Source organism: Capra hircus, chromosome 9 (genome assembly GCF_001704415.2).
Source record: "Capra hircus breed San Clemente chromosome 9, ASM170441v1, whole genome shotgun sequence".
In the NCBI taxonomy this organism is placed as follows: domain Eukaryota; kingdom Metazoa; phylum Chordata; class Mammalia; order Artiodactyla; family Bovidae; genus Capra; species Capra hircus.
In genome coordinates, this window is record NC_030816.1 from 53,318,855 (window position 1) to 53,336,402 (window position 17,548).

The 17,548-nt window shown below is 36.2% G+C and overlaps 1 protein-coding gene across 9 annotated transcripts in view; it reads right to left on the reverse strand.

Annotated features, from left to right (window-relative positions):
- The window catches only part of PTPRK (protein tyrosine phosphatase, receptor type K), a 618,081-nt gene that overhangs the window by 3,840 nt on the left and 596,693 nt on the right, over positions 1–17,548 (reverse strand). For all 9 annotated transcript variants that reach the window (XM_018053187.1, XM_018053185.1, XM_018053194.1 and 6 more), the window contains 8 exons: positions 11,266–11,420; positions 9,065–9,200; positions 8,698–8,847; positions 7,640–7,813; positions 4,358–4,489; positions 4,090–4,215; positions 1,193–1,356; positions 537–672 (listed from right to left, as the gene is read on the reverse strand). In XM_018053187.1, coding sequence (XP_017908676.1) covers positions 537–672; positions 1,193–1,356; positions 4,090–4,215; positions 4,358–4,489; positions 7,640–7,813; positions 8,698–8,847; positions 9,065–9,200; positions 11,266–11,420 — 1,173 coding nt within the window. The remainder of the gene's footprint in view (positions 1–536; positions 673–1,192; positions 1,357–4,089; positions 4,216–4,357; positions 4,490–7,639; positions 7,814–8,697; positions 8,848–9,064; positions 9,201–11,265; positions 11,421–17,548) is intronic.

Genomic DNA, 17,548 nt, shown 5'->3' on the forward strand with positions numbered 1-17,548 from the left:
TACAATCTAAAATTGGTAAAAGGTGAAATCTACGGCAATACTTTAAAAAATTATAATTTGACCAGAAAGGAAGAATTATAAATAATGACTAAAATAAATCGCATTTGCCCTTTAAAAACATTGGGTGTCTAAAGCGCTAGATACAATCTAGAAGTATATCCCTCAAAATGTTTTACCAGTTAACTCAATATGCTTTAAGAAATACCAAGAATAAAACCTAGATAACAGGATTTTTCTTATTACAGAACCATTTATCAAATGTAGCAAATATTTATTGCTCAAAATAAAAAAAAAATCCTATACATTTTCCAAGTTAAATGAAATTAGTTTTCATCATTAGCAGTTTATACAATATGTGACTAAGCTTATGGGTGTAGAAGGAGTTACTTGGCAATTCATCAGTTAGAGCAGGAAGGTCCCCACAAAGACCCATTTACACATATCACTCCCTATCTGTGAATGAAGTCAGATCAACAAGTAGGTATATGACTGATTAACCTCTACTCCCCACTTCAGCATCCACGACTGTGACTCACCGGGGCTTCCACCATGTTTGGCTTGCTGTTCCTTAGTGTCTTGACTGCATGGAACACATCAACAACATTTTGCCGTTTCACCATTTCAACAACAATGCCTATAGCACAGAACATGCCACTTCGCCCGCCACCATTTCTGAAAGCAAAGAAAACAAAGGTGTTTTCTAGATGGAAGTTTTTGGTGACCATAGGTCACACAATCATACATGTTTTGGAAAAGAAAATAAATGTTTTAATATTGCTTGTGTTTTAATCTTGCTTCACATGTGTACATGTTTGTATGGAGGGCAGAGAGGAAGATACTTGAGGATGGTATTAACTCAACAGCTTATGCTTACGGCAGGGACATGCTATAGGCATAGATTGCTACAAGCTAGATGCTTTGAGATTTTTATAGATTTGTACATAGTGTAAATCAGAAAAGTTACTCAGAGTAGTGTTCAAGAGTTTATATGACAACTGTATAAAATCAGTTTGAAAAATACAAAAGTTGTAGTAGTGAATTATAGAATTGTGAAACAGGAAGATTGTTTTAGAGAAATATCTAGTTGAGGTCTGTAAGATGGGAGTTACTCTTTAGCAGAGAAAAAAAGAAGGCTAATGACGGAACGAGCACCAGGGCTCCCTGAATGGCTCAGCCAAGACGCCATACTTACAGGCAGTGGATGATCGTCCGGCCCTCCCCTTCCTCACATTCCTCCTGCCATTTTTCCACCTGCAGTATCAGCTTCAAAAATGACCGTTTGGAGCCAGGCACTTCTCGATGGGAAGCCCAGCCTAGATATTGAAACTGCTGCACCATCAGATAACCTTCTTGTGGCTGTTGAGGGAAAAAAATATTTCTATGTAAATAAGTTAGGGCTAGAATTTTTACTAGAAAGTAAATGGTTCACGGCTTCCCAGGTGGGTCAGCCATAAAGAATCCACCTTCCAATGCAGAAGATGCTGGTTTGATCCCTGGGTCAGGCAGATCCCTGGAGGAGGAAAATGGCAATTCACTCCAGTCTGGCAGGCTACAGTCTATGAGGTCACACAGAGTCAGACACGACTTAGAGATTGAGAGTGCAAAAAAGTTTCATACCAATTTATACTATGACATAAATGACACATTAGACTGAATCTAGCTAATGCAAGTCCAAAATATGCACATGTCAGGGCAGGAAGATTCTAAATTAAATGAGAATTATCTTCATATAAGCTTCTCCCTGACACTCCATATCCAAAAATCAATTACTATGATTAAACTTAAATAACTTTCAAATTCATCTTTTCTTTATTGCCACTGATATCACTGTATTCTCAAATCATAAATCATAATAATTACTTCCTAGTTGATCTCCCTGAACAAACTTTGCTATCTTTTCAAACCATTCTTATTGTAGACATCATGATTTAAATACAAATATGATCATGTCACTTCTTGATTTAATATCTTCCAAATGATCTTAGCATAAAAGCCAAACTGCTGCCATGGTTTAAAAATACCTGTATGATAAGGCTCCACTTCTTCCTCTAATTTCCCTTTATTCTAATAACCTAGTCAAGGTCTAGACACATTTGCCTTCTCTTAATCTATTTACCAAGTCATTTCTTATCTTGGGAACTTTGCATATACTGAACCCTTTGCCTTTCTCAGTCCCAAACAGAGTGATCAACTTGCCTTGAGCTTGCCTTGGACTTTTCTGGTCTTTGTGCTTAAATTCATGTATTCTAGGAAACCTTTCTGTCCTGTGTAAACCAAGGTAGCTGGCTATCTCATGCCCAAATAGCTCCAACTAATTTTTCAAATTTTGTCTTAAATATCATGGCCTCAAAGAAGTCTTCTCTGATCATCCAGCTTTGTCAGATCACCCAAAGTCTCTGTATTTTGTACTTTTTCCTCTATAAAATTTCATTTATTTGTAGATAAATGATTGTACAAGTTGTTTAATGTTTATCTTCCCTGATAAAATATAAATTATTTAAGGACAAGAAAATCTCTTTTTCCCTTAAAATCTCTTATCACTAGAATCTAGCAAAAACACTTTCCAAGTAATAGTATTGTTGAATAAATGAATCAAGACATTAAACCCTCAAGTGAAAATACAAGGAAGAACGTGTATGTACAAGTGAGCCATATCATAAGGCATCAGACCTGAAGCTCCACATGGCAAGGTTCATACATCCTTTGGCGGGACAAGGAACTTCCGAGTTTAGCACCCAACCTCTAGTTGGCATATACTAAATATGTGGTGAGGTGAATGATATTAAATAATGATAATAGGAAAAGAAAGAAAAATCACACACTAATAAGTGCTTGAATACCAAATATAGATGAAAATAAATATGCTGACCCCCCCAAAAAAAGTAAAACAAATTTCAGTTCCTGTTCCTAGAATATTTTTCATATAAACAGGTCGATTAACAGATAGGTTCTACTTTCTTAGTTTAGTAGCTACAGTTTCTCAGCTAAAATATTAGTAGAACCATAATGTAACAGATGTGCAGACATGATGAGATTCTTTAAATTAACATCTAAGATACGCATGAGTATCATGACATGATTGAAGTTATCCTTTTCTTCCCCCACTGAAATCAACAATAGAACTGGATATGATTTTATTTTCTACTTATACACATACAGACATGAATCAGAAGCACATATAGTCATTTTGATATGAGGAGCACTGTAATGTGACAATTTTAATTACACACTTAAAATAATACACGTACATAGAACTGCTGCTCTAGAAAAGAGTAATCTTTGTCTTTAAAAAGAGAGAATTCCATAATTCCATGGGAGGTATTACTGATTTCTTTTCAAATTCTCCTTGCTATGTGGTTACAAAATCTAAACAGATTTTATTAGTACTTTTTGGTTTTTTGAAGGAAAGACCCCAGACAGTTTGTCACTGATGGCAAAACACAGGAAATGTCAAGGAAAGAAAGGTTCCTGAAGGACAGTTGCTACTTCGCTGCTGGGAAAAGGCAAGGGCTAGCAGCACTGCATCGAGCTACATATCTGGGCAGAGCCAGAGGCTGAGCTATTCAGAGTGATGAAATTGTAGATGAGTTGTAGGAGGAGGGTCAGGGACGTATGTGATTTAAACAGAACTGGAATAGTGACACAGACCCCTTCTGTAATGGCTGATCCAACATATCACTATCTCCTGTCATCAATATTATATTCCTATTTTGCAATTGCATGACTCTTCTGGGCTGGATATCAACGCTAATAAGACTTGAAATTAATGTTGAGATAAATCTACCTATATTCAGAGGCCAGGCCCAGACAATCAAACTCAACTGAACCAGGGAATCTGCATTTTGATTTCCACATAGAATACAATAAGCTAGTAACTGACCCAGAAACCTAGCTTCCAGCATTTCTGATTTCCTGTTTTTAGAATGCATTTTTATTGCAGTTCTAAGCCATAAGATGACCAGTAGCTTTGGGACAGATTATATAATTTCTATTAATTTTACTCTCTCTTTTGTCTAAATGGAAATGTTCCACATTATGTTTGTAATCACCTGTTCTCGATCAATTCAGTTAAAAGCATTAATGACTTACTCTTGTTAGATTGCATATCCTAAAAATCCGGTTGATTACATCACAATCCATTGAACAAGACATACATTCCACTTGGATAGGACCATATCGTAGCGTCCCTTCTTCAGGCCAGTACTGAGGGCAGCCCTAGATGTGAATATTTTTGAAAGAAAAAGAAAATGAGCCTTATTTTTTTTCTAATTAGGATAGCATAAAGCAGATATTAGCATTTTATTACTACTTTATTAAGTCATGTGTAAGTATACAAAAGAAACCCATAACCATTAACCTGGGACAAGTCGACTTCATTTAACATCACAATGGAGGTACAGCCATAATCATACACTAATCTCCAGAAATCTTTCACAGTGTTTGGCAGAGGGTATTGTGTGACAATGAAAGCAGCTGGTTGTCGGTAGCTCTGTGGAAAAAAAAGGTAGATAGGGAAAAATAACTTAGAATGAATAATCAGTTGTACAAGCAGATTCAATACACTTCAAGGTAGGGCTGGGAAGACTCAACATCTTCATATGGAGATGAAGTCAGCCTGCTGCTCCAGCCATGGAATAACAGATTTGGACCACTGCAACACACTGCAATGAGTAAGTAGTCAGTCTGATAGTAAGCCTCTGATGCCTCAGCAGCAATTCAAGCCAAGAATTAATTTTGTTGATAAAAGTAAATATATGACAAATACCAAAAAAAAAAAAAAAAAAAAAAAACCAACCAAACACTTCTTGAGGCTAAGATCCTTTGTAAGGTACCTGTTGGGCTGTTTCAGTCTTCTAAAGTCTAAGAGGCTAAAGACATAAAATTTCTGTGTGTGTGTGTCTGTCTGTCTATGAATATATGTTCATCAGCTATCAACTGTTATAGAACTGTTTGGCTCTTCTCCACTCCAAATAAGAAAAACCACATGTGCCTCAAACTCATGCGCTTTTATATTATATTGACATTATCAACACATCTTGTAGGCAATCCACATCCCATAGTTTTCTGGGAATTTCTAATGTATATCAATGATCAGAATGACAGTTTCAATCATTTAAGTGAGTGTGGGATGATTTGAGAGAATAGCATTGAAACATGTATATTATCATATGTGAAACAGATCGCCAGTCCAGGTCCAATGCATGAGACAGGGTGCTCAGGGCTGGTGCGCTGGGATGACCCTAAAGGACGGGATGGGGAGGAAGGTGGGAGGGGGGTTAAGGACGGGGAAAACATGTACACTCATGGCTGATTTTTGTCAGTGTATGGCAAAATCACTACAATATTGTAAAGTAATTAGTCTCCAATTAAAATAAATAAATTAAAAAAAAGATTTCTCAAGTGCCACAGAGTAAAACTAATGCACTCCCTGGCCCCAGGTAAGAGGGAATGACTCCTTATTGACCCAGGGCCCACTGATTGGGACACAATGCATTCTTTCGTCCCAGAAAGAGGATAGATTGATCTGGCCAGATAATCTGTCATTCTACAGACTAATGATCTACACTGAAATAGAAATATATATTTCTATGTAATAAACTAAGGATTTGTAAAAATATAACTAGACAGCTGCCTGAGATAGATTTCTTTAATGCTGATAAAAATTGTCAGTGATCTGCTAACTCAGTTGTATCATATTACTCTTTAAGTCCTTCAGGTGTCTCAATACCAGTGTAGAAACTGACCTTTGAGCCTCATAGATCCTATCACCATTTGGGAAATGCTGCTAACCATAGTATTTCACTCCATGGATGACTGCAGGATAAATCTGGGGAGACAGTAATTCACCAGCAGCTTCTACTTGACCTTAAGACCTCAAAAAGTTACACCTGTAGGTGGGGTGAGTGCACTCCTAAGGAAGATATGAAGGCTTATGAGAAAGGATCAGAAGAAAGAAATAAACTTTCCTTCCAATTAAATGTCTGCTCCATGGGAAAGTAAGTAAAGGGAGATGAAAAGCCTTTTATTCCTTTTTTGAGTCATAGGGGTGGGGAGATAGAAGAAGAGAAGACGATATGAGAGAAGACTGAAGATTTCCCATTTCTTTCCTCTCTAAGTGCAAGAGTACATCCAAGGCTTTGATATCACATTCTTGGCCATACCTCTTAATTTTCACAGGCATGACAAAGGGTGCATGACACTTACAATGGGGTAGAGAGGAAGGGAAGGTGGGAGTGTTGAACAATGAGCCCCATTCTTATAAACCAAACCAAACCTAACTTTTCTGTAGTCCCAACCACTACCAAATCCACAGGGCAGTTTTGACTATAAAATATATGTGTTGAATCACAGTGAGTTAAACAGAAGATAGGAACACATAGAATATAAGGTTCTGTCTTCATACTGACCAGAAAAACACCTGGAAATTAAAAAAATTGAGAGATGTCAAAGACGAAAAATGCCTCAATATCTTTCCTAATGTTATTTTCTTTTTCTCACCCATTTTCATTCTAAACATAGACTGACTCAGAAAAAAAAAAGGTTTGTGTGTTTTCTCTATATTCAGTATGTTTGACTTTGCAGATGATTAAAATGGCCAAGAAAAAGTATGAGGATCTAGTGTGATTTCAGGGGACAAGAGTAATAACTCGGCAAGGCTCTGGTCATAGCAAGAGTAGTAGCTTTCTACTTGAGCTTACCTTTAAACTACTCTGCTCTGTAGAATAAAGAAGAGCAAAGTAAGTGGTTGAAAATAGGAAGTGGCACATAGGCTTTGACAAGCCTCTACTATCAGAAACTAATTTTGGAGAACTCAGTAGGAGCAATAACTTAGAAAGCTTCATTATTCATCATCCAAGAATGAACCCTGACTCTGGTTTCTCCTCATTATGGCTCCATAGTCTAAAGGGCAAAAACTAGAAATGCCTATGAAGGAAGGTGATAAACCAAAAGGATGCTGAACTTAAAACCCTTCTTGCTTCTTCCCAAGGTAAGCAAAACAAGATGGGGAAAATCTCTTTCCATACTGGTGTGTCTATGGGATGCTGACATGTAAGTTCCTGCTGTACCATCTACAATACAAAGACTGGAGTAGGGCAAGAGAGTTCTTTTCATGATGATTGATGTGATAACATGGTATCTTCCATGCCTTCCCTTATATCTTATTAATTAATAACAAATGAAACAAGTTAGCTATAAATTATTGGAATAATTATTAGTCAGCTATAAATTATTAGTGTCAGAGATAAAACTTTCCAAATTAACACAATTTCAGTAGAATATGATATTCTGTGACTTAAAAAATTCATTCCTAACTATATTCAAAATAGATAAGCATGACTCTCTTTCCTGAAAACAACCAGGATGAAAACTATCACCTGCAGATATTTCTTGTACAAAAATTTTATAACAATTGAAAATCAACCATCAAACTTATAGTTAAGCCTAAAATTTATAGTGCCTAAGAACCACTGTAAGGAAAACTCAAAATCATTGTCCAAAAAATTTTGTATTACAATGAAAGTTTCTACTTTTCCTTTTTAGGCCATTTAAATTTTCTTGAAAAGAGAACCTAGCCAGTGTTGATCAATTTTGCAGCTTTTCATTATATTTTACACTAACAAAGAGAGCAGTCTCTTACATCCATAAGAGCAGCATTGATGTAGTTACTACTCTCCCCATCAATTGTAATTAAAAAAGGCAGACATCTGTCAGGTGGCAGCATGTCCATAAAACGGTTCTTGTCATGGTTCCTTGGCAGGCATGCTATACTGCAGTCCTCAGCTTGTAGTCGAGGGGTGACTGAATTCAAGGTCTGGAAAAAAAAGGGAACCCAGGTTAAAAAACAGTGACCCATTTCACAGCATAACACAGATCTAGCATGCATTTAGGAGGCCAAGTAGAAAGTAAAGGATTTGTGCAAGTCAATGACATTTGCCATGATGACAGGCTGACAGACTTTGTAGTTAAAGCTACTAAAGCCTGAGAAGTGACAAAGAAACACTACACACATTGTCCAGTGTACCTCTCTGTAAAAGGGAAAGGGATGCTAAACAACACAGCAACAACCTGCAAAAGGTATTGTCTAACCAAAGAAAATGCAATCAGAGCAGCCCATGATGATGGCCCATCATCAAACTTCTAATTTGTAATAACATTTTAATGTGCCAGATTTGAGGACATGCTATGGCAAAGAGCACTGGGCAAAGAATCAAAGTATTAGGTTTTTAGAGTTATTCTTGATTTCATAGTCAACAGCTTTAGGGATGTTTTAAGGGCAGTGAAAACATTTGGGATTATTTAGAGATGATGTTTTGCACAAACTCCAGCTATTATTATTAACGTGCGTTAGTGACAGAGAAGGTCAAAATCCAAAAGATTGCATTTTGAAAAAGATTGTAAAGATATACAAATTATCACTAAATTTAGCTTTTATGGTACCTTTTCCCCATACTTTTCTGTGAGTCTGAATTCATTTGTCCTTCAAAATACAGCAGATGTGATATGAGCTCATTAATATAAAAGTTGACTCTATAACTTTGTATAACTGTATAATGAAAGAGACATGTATTATATTATACTTAAAATAGGGTCAAATGTTATAAATTTGACTTGAAAGCCCTTCCTTGGAAGAATTAGGAATGTCCAGGACAAATTATAATAAGTTACTCATAAAAAGGCGCTGGAAATAATAAATACCTGGAATTCATCTTTGAGATGTGAAGAGTTTGTCTGGGAGTCTATTCTAATCATATCAAAATATGCAGCTTTAAATTCACAGACAGGTATGGCAGTTTCTCCACATAAGCAAGCCTCTAAAATGGCATCATGAATAAAAATGTACTGTTCCTATTAAAAGAAAGAAAATTTTCATAATGTTTTAATACAAGTTTCCTGTCATCAAAGAATTTTCTCTATATAAACATATTAATAAAAATACCAGTATTTTTCTATGACTTAATGAGCTACTATTGATTCTATGGGACAAACACCCACTATTTAGTTTGATAAGTGTTGGAAAGCAAACCAAGAAAGACCACCTGAGGTTAATCAACAATCAACACACCTCTGTCTGGACCATATTGATACGACGAGATCTTAAGGCTTTGACACAGTTGTAGATGTCAACAACACCCTCTCTTTCAGCCATGTCCAGCATGATGTCAATCACAATGTAACAACCAGTTCGTCCAGCACCAGCACTGAAAAATAAGCAGATCTAAAGAACTGCAGGAAGCATGTCTATACAAATTCAAAGACACATCTGATTTTCAAATAAGTGGAATCAAAGTGATTCAACAAAGTACAAGACATAATTTGTATGTACTGTGTAAATGCTTGTTAAGGAACAAATAGCTTCAATGTAGAGAACCTACTTTGGTGTAAACTGAAGACTAGAACAAATTAAAAAATATAAACTTTGTAAATCAAATTGTGTTTTGAAAATAATGTATATATGTCACTTAAGTTTCATAGCTCTTATACAATCTTCATTTTACAAAAATTTCAAGCTCATAGAATTGATCAAGGAGTGGATTTATGCTTTAAAATTTCACCTGAGACTGAAAGACTCATACTTACATCATTGTGGGTGCTCTGGCAAAATGCAGCAATACTATCTTAGTAAGACAGATTCTGGTCAAGGCAAAAGAACATTAATCTAAAACCTTTAAATGGAAAATCTGAGGAGTCACATTTCAGGGGAAGTGTTAATAGTGAGGGTGGGGATGAAAATGTTCGTTATTGCTTGGGAGGAAACCAACAGTAGAAAGAATATTTACATGGTGATCCAAAGCAAAAATGAAAATGAATTGTTAGGTATGAAATATAATTCTTAACAGGTCACAAAGATAGTACTATCTTCTTGTATTTAATTCAGTAGTCAAATCATAATATACTGCTGATTATATTACCCATTGGGAAGATTTCTCCAGTTTTATACATATAAGTCAATGGAGCAAAAAGGTATAGTTCGGATTTTTATGGAAAAATCACTTTGTAGTCAGCTCCCTCTCTTCCATAAATTCAGATGCCCAAGTGGAAGTAGAAAATGACACGTTTCAAGAGCATATCTGAGACTATCGGAGCACTACTGAAGTAGGCAATTCACAGGAAAGGAAACCTCAATGATAAGTCAAGACACTACATAATTGAAAACCCATTTATCTCATTTTCTAAATGCATAGATAGACTATTAACATTATTTCTTTGAAGTCTGGATTTGGTCATCTCTCTTAAACTTAATTTTTCTTTAAGAAATTTAAGTCAAAGGTATTGCGGCTATCTCTGTTTCTTTTTCTTGCCTACCATCTTCTCAGGCACTGTTCCCAGGGTTTGAGACAGGAAAGTAATTGAAGAGTACATCAGATTTCTTGAGGAGGATTGAATTGTAGATTTTTTTTCAAGGTACACAGTATCTGATCCTAATGAGATGCCTTACTTTTATTTCATTCTCTGTTGTTTTATTTTTCCCCTTTCATATGTGGTCATTTAAATACTGAATAGGCTGGATTTTCAGGGAAAGAAAAATGCTTAAGCACAACCTATTACGTACTTTGGAAGGGATAGTATTTGAGAATGGTGTGCAGCATTTAGGAAAAGCTTTTCAGATTCAGTACATATTTTTCTATTCATATCTCAAAATGAGGCCATGTAATTTGCTTTTAGTATCTTTGGGTACTTGTTTTAAGAGAAGTTTCTAATCAAAAGAGAGTCGGGATAATATTCACATTTTTCTGGCATCTATATGCTGGATTTTACTAATGTAGTTTTCAAGATCCTCTGAGGGATGGCTTTAAAAAAAAATTCTTAAAGTAGATGTTTTACAGCCCAAATTCGTATAATTTAGGCCATTTAATAACTTTGTATGCCTCAAATTTAGTTTTAAAAGCTGGGATTCTATTAGGAATTTACTAAATTGGCAAGAACTCTCTGGCTTTACCTATTATTCCATACTATACAGGCTTTGCAAAAGTGATTTAAAACAAACCACAACACACATGCAGATGTTGCCACTAAAAGGCAGAGTTTCTACATTCCCAATTACTGACACTACTACACACATTAAGATGAATGTATTTATTTCTGAAGTTTCTTTTATATCCTCCTTAGAAGCTAACTTTTATTTTATTGCTGTTTTACCTTATTTGTTATACTTGCAAACTGAAACCTTGTAAGCATGTATTAGTTTTTGTGTTTACAAGCCTGGTTTGGATACTTTAAAGAAGCTGTCTGCACAAAGTCAATGTCAATTGGACCACCACTCACCTGCAATGCACAACGATGGGACCAGCACTGGGAGGGTTGGAGAATTTGACCCGCCGGATGAAGGAAAGGAGGCCTGTAGCATGGTAGGGCACCCCATGGTCAGGCCAGCCAGTGAAATGGAACTGTTTAACTTCACGGATTTCATTGTATCCCCTCTGTGCAAAGACATAAAGAAGTGTTTTCAAGGACCAAAATAGAGCCATTAAAGACAACCATGGGTACTAGACCTGACTGACAATGAAAAAAATGAGAAATTTATCAAAGATACTGCTTTTGCTGAAAAAGGATGCTGACATGGCCTAAGGGATTATCTTTATTTTCAGACAACTGCCAAAGAAAGAAAATAAGTCTTGCTCAGTTCTGTAAGGCTGGGTAAATTTTATTTACCTTGACAGTCTGTTCCTTATTTGGAATGACAACACATAAAATGATTAGGGGAAAAGGAAGAAATGGGAAGTTAAAATGCTGCCCTGTTGACCCAACGCACTGAGTTCTCAAGTGGTATATAAAAGCAACTTTCTGCTTCTCACCTCACAAAGAGATTTCAATGCCTTGCTTATCCATGTTGAAAATGGTTTTGAAACATGGCATGTAGGGATTTTCCAGAACAGTGCTACTCTAGATGGGTGTGTAAAAATATACAGACAGCTAAACTGCTCTTTGGCCAGACTATTAACTCTGTGAAATAAATCAGCACACAGAGGATTATTTATAGCAACAAAAATACAAACTGAAAGAAGCAAACATCCATTGCTGTGCCTTTCTCCTATGGGGTTAATTTTTAGAGAAACATTTAAATGCACATTTCAAACTTTTCCCTTCCTTTTTGTTAAAAGAAGCCCATAGATTGTAGGAACAGCACTTGGAGAATTCAGATGAGATGCTGCAGAGTTTATTTTTAAGAATCCACATTTGTGGCCCCCCAAGCCCCACTAAGGTCTATATATTTACAACTCTACTGTGAACTCTGTGAAATCTCAATCTCACTTGTTCCTCAGAAAAGGTAGAAAAAATTGCATGAAATAAATGAACTAAATGAGGAATTTTTTCTTTAGATTCTATCCTAAATATCACCAAAGCCTTGGAAGCCAGTGATCACATCTTATAATTTTTTTTCTTTCCTGTTTTGAGTACAAAACCCCACACAAAGCAGGGTTCAACAAAGAAGTATAATAGTAACAATGATAAACATCACTATGGAATTATACAAATAAAATCACTTTCTTAAGTACTTTTGAAGTCAGCTTTACTGAGGAAGGCCATACATTGTTCAAAGATCATCTCCTCAGCATTGATCCTTTTGCTGGAGTTGCTGAAGGGCCTTGCTCTCTCTAGAAAATTTTAATATCTGGCAGTATGTTTTCTTATTGTTCATTTTACTTAAACTTTCCTGAGTAATTTTCAAATGTATGGTTTTTTTAAAATTACTCTTTTCCAGTGTTTTTTATAGGAGGAAAATAAATAAAAAATAAACCCTAGTAATGTTATAATTAGTACTGTATCAACTCCATAAAGAGGTATTAATGCCAAGTATTCCCATTCTGGGACATGGGGCATGTCTCCATTTATTCATATCTTTGTGTCCTTCAACACATTTGTAATGGTTTTATTCACTTAGGATCTGTTTTTTTCTTGCTAAATATATTTCTAGATACTTCAGAGGGCTTCTCAGATTTCTCAGTGGTGAAAAATCCACCTACAACACAGGAGATGTAGTCCTGTATTGCAATCCAGGACTCATCCAATACAATCCTCATTCAGTACAATCCCTGTGATGGAAAGCTCCCCTGTAGGAGGAAATCGCAACCCACTCCAGTATTCTTGCCTCCAGAATTCCATGGACAGAGGAACCTGGTGGGCTACAGTCTATGAGGTCACAAAGAATTGCACAACAACAAGAACACATACTTAAGAATTTTTGTTATTATGAGAGAGATTTTTAAATCTATATCTTTATTAATAATATAATGAAAATATATCTTGAATTAGTCACTTAACTTATTTTCATTTTCTTTTTTTAAATTTTCTAACTAGCTTTTTTTTTGTATAAAATCATTATACCTTAAAATAATTTCACCCTTTTTAATAGTTTTGCCATTTATTCCTTTTGTTGTCTAATTTCCTAGAGCTCCCAAAAATGTTGGATACTAGTGAGCATGATTATCCACATTGCGTCTCTGATTATATTAATAACTGTAATGCCTCCAGTTTTTCACTCCTTAGTATGCGTGCTACTGGTTATTGTTGAAACAGCTTTATCATGTTTAGGGAGTCTCCTTATTCTTTCTAATATAATTAGAGTATTACTATAAATGTATTTTAAATAAAATTAAGTGCATTACAGAATGTATTAATGAAATCACAGGATTTTGTTCCTTTAATGCACTGAGATAATAAAATATTCTTCTAAATTTCCTACCATAGTTGTAAAATCCTTGAATTCTTAAAAAAAACAATCATGATAAACCATGTAGTAGTCTTTTCTTAATTCACTGCTATATTCACATTTTCAGTATGTCCTGAATTAAACTGGTCTGCAATGTATATATGTGTGCATACTTGAGAAAGAGGAACAGGCAGAGATCTAAAAAGAGAGACAGAGAAGAGATTAAGAGAGTCCTATCTTTATGTGGTTCTGTTATCACAGTTCTGCTAGCTTTTAAAATAAATTTAGTTGGTTTTAATGGTTTTTCTACAGCCTAAATAGTTTGATTAACTTAGGCATTAGCTATTCATTAGTTATTCTATAGAGGTTAAAGACACCTCAATTATGAAACCATAATGCAATTTTAATGGCAAATTTCAACACTCTTATTTTCTTTTACCAGCTCTTCAGATCCAGAACTCTCCTTGGGTTAAATACTGGAAATTATTATTTGCTAGAATTTCACTGTATATAGACTAAGATTGGAGAAGGCGATGGCACCCCACTCCAGTACTCTTGCCTGGAAAATCCCACAGATGGAGGAGCCTGGTAGGCTGCAGTCCATAGGGTCACTAAGAGTCGGACATGACTGAGCGACTTCATTTTCATTCTTCACTTTCATGCACTGGAGAAGAAAATGGGAACCCACTCCAGTGTTCTTGCCTGGAGAATCTCAGGGATGGGGGAGCCTGGTGGGCTGCCATCTATGGGGTTGCACAGAGTCAGACATGACTGAAGTGACTTAGCAGTAGCAGCAGTAGACTAAGATCTGTCTCTACGTTCACACATAATATAACTTTCTTAATAGCATCTATAGCCATAGTTCTGTCCCTTTTGTGTTACCCAATGTCACATATTTTGTTTTGATTGCTCTTCATTTGGAATTGACAAGTGGTTTAGTTACTTTATTAATCTTTTCAAGGAAATAGATTTTTGATTAAATTTATTCTTTTTTGTCAGTGTCTCATTTTTATATCGGAGAAGGCAATGGCACCCCACTCCAGCCAGTACTCTTGCCTGGAAAATCCCATGGACGGAGGAGCCTGGTAGGCTGCAGTCCATGGGGTCACTATGAGTGGGACACGACTGAGTGACTTCACTTTCACTTTTCACTTTCATGCATTGGAGAAGGAAATGGCAACCCACTCCAGTGTTCTTGCCTGGAGAATCCCAGGGACGGAGGAGCCAGGTGGGCTGCCATCTATGGGGTCGCATAGAGTCGGAGACGACTGAAATGACTTAGCAGCAGCAGCAGCAGCATTTTTATATTTATTTTTCTCTTTGTTTTACTGACTTTTTCCCTGATTTTCTAGTTTAACTGTTTTTTAAAAGATTTTATACTATCTTTCAAAATAGAAATCACTTTTGATTATATTTTTCTCCTAACATGGAATATTTTGATATAAAATTATTTATCTTCATAATATAATTTTAGTTCTGAGGCAATTGTTCAGTCACTCGGTTGTGTCTGACTCTTTGTGACCCCATGGACTGAAGCATGCCAGGCTTCCCTGTCCTTCACCATCTCCTGGAGCCTGCTCAAACTCATGTCCATTGAGTCAGTGACGCTATCCAACCATCTCATCCTCTGTCGGCCCCTTCTCCTCCTGCCTTCAATTTTTCCCAGCATCAGGGTCTTTTCTAATGAGTAGGCTCTTTGCATCAGGAGGCAATAGTTCATTCAAAGATTATTCACAAGAGGCCTTTGGTGATTTCTGAGCCTAATTTGGGGAGTTGCTGGTCAGTGATTTGTTGTTATTTTCCACTGGATTTTGGAAACATTTTGAATTTTTATTATGTATTTGTTTCCTTTATAACTAGGTTTGTGATTGATTTCTTTTTAGTTTTTAATTTTATATTGGAGTATAGCCGATGAGGGGCTTCCTAGGTAACGCTACTGGTAAAGAACCTGTCTGCCAATGCAGGAGACATAAGAGAGGTGGGATCCTTGCATTCCTATAAACTAATAATGAGAAAGTAAAAAAGAAATTAAGGAAACAATTCCATTCACCATTGCAACGAAAAGAATAAAATACTTAGCAATATATCTACCTAAAGAAACTAAAGAGCTTATATCGAAAACTATAAAACACTAATGAAAGAAATCAAAGAGAACACTAATAGATGGAGAAATATACCATGTTCATGGATTGGAAGAATCAATATAGTGAAAATGAGTATACTACCCAAAGCAATCTACAGATTCAATGCAATCCCTATCAAGCTACCAGCGGTATTTTTCACAGAACTAGAACAAATAATTTCAAGATTTGTATGGAAATACAAAAAACCTCGAATAGCCAAAGCAATCTTGAGAAAGAAGAATGGAACTGGAGGAATCAACTTGCCTGACTTCAGGCTCTACTACAAAGCCACAGTCATCAAGACAGTATGGTATTGGCACAAAGACAGACATATAGATCAATGGAACAAAATAGAAAGCCCAGAGATAAATCCACACAACTATGGACACCTTATCTTCGACAAAGGAGGCAAGAATATACAATGGAATAAAGACAATCTCTTTAACAAGTAGTGCTGGGAAAACTGGTCAACCACTTGTAAAAGAATGAAACTAGATCACTTTCTAACACCACACACAAAAATACACTCAAAATGGATTAAAGATCTAAACGTAAGACCAGAAACTATAAAACTCCTAGAGGAGAACACAGGCAAAACACTCTCCGACATAAATCACAGCAGGATCCTCTATGATCCACCTCCCAGAATACTGGAAATAAAAGCAAAAATAAACAAATGGGATATAATTAAAATTAAAAGCTTCTGCACAAGAAAGGAAACTATAAGTAAGGTGAAAAGACAGCCTTCTGAATGGGAGAAAACAATAGCAAATGAAGCAACTGACAAACAACTAATCTCAAAAATATACAAGCAACTTATGCAGCTCAACTCCAGAAAAATAAACGACCCAATCAAAAAAAGGGCCAAAGAACTAAATAGGCATTTCTCCAAAGAAGACATACGGATGCCTAACAAACACATGAAAAGATGCTCAACATCACTCATTATCAGAGAAATGCAAATCAAGACCACAATGAGGTACCATTTCACACCAGTCAGAATGGCAGCGATCCAAAAGTCTACAAGCAATAAATGCTGGAGGGGATGTGGAGAAAAGGGAACCCTCTTACACTGTTGGTGGGAATGCAAACTAATACAGCCACTATGGAAAACAGTGTGGAGATTCCTTAAAAAATTGCAAATAGAGCTGCCTTACGACCCAGCAATCCCACTGCTGGGCATACACACTGAGGAAACCAGAATAGAAAGAGACACATGTACCCCAATGTTCATCGCAGTACTGTTTATAATAGCCAGGACATGGAAACAACCTAGATGTCCAGCAGCAGATGAATGGATAAGAAAGCGGTGGTACATATACACAATGGAGTATTACTCAGCCATTAAAAAGAATACATTTGAATCAGTTCTAATGAGATGGATGAAACTCGAGCTGATTATACAGAGTGAAGTAAGCCAGAAAGAAAAACACCAATACAGTATACTGACACATATATACGGAATTTAGAAGTATGGTAATGATGATCCTGTATGTGAGACAGCAAAAGAGACACAGATGTATAGAACGGACTTTTGGACTCTGAGGGAGAGGGAGAGGGTGGGATGATTTGGGAGAATGGCATTGAAACATGTATACTATCATGTAAGAAACAAAGTGCCAGTCTATGTTCAATACAGGATACAGGATGCTTGGGGCTGGCACATGGGGATGATCCAGAGAGATGATATGGGGTGGGAGGTGGGAGGGGGATTCAGGATTGGGAGCTTGTATACACCCATGGTGGATTCATGTCAATGTATGGGAAAACTAAT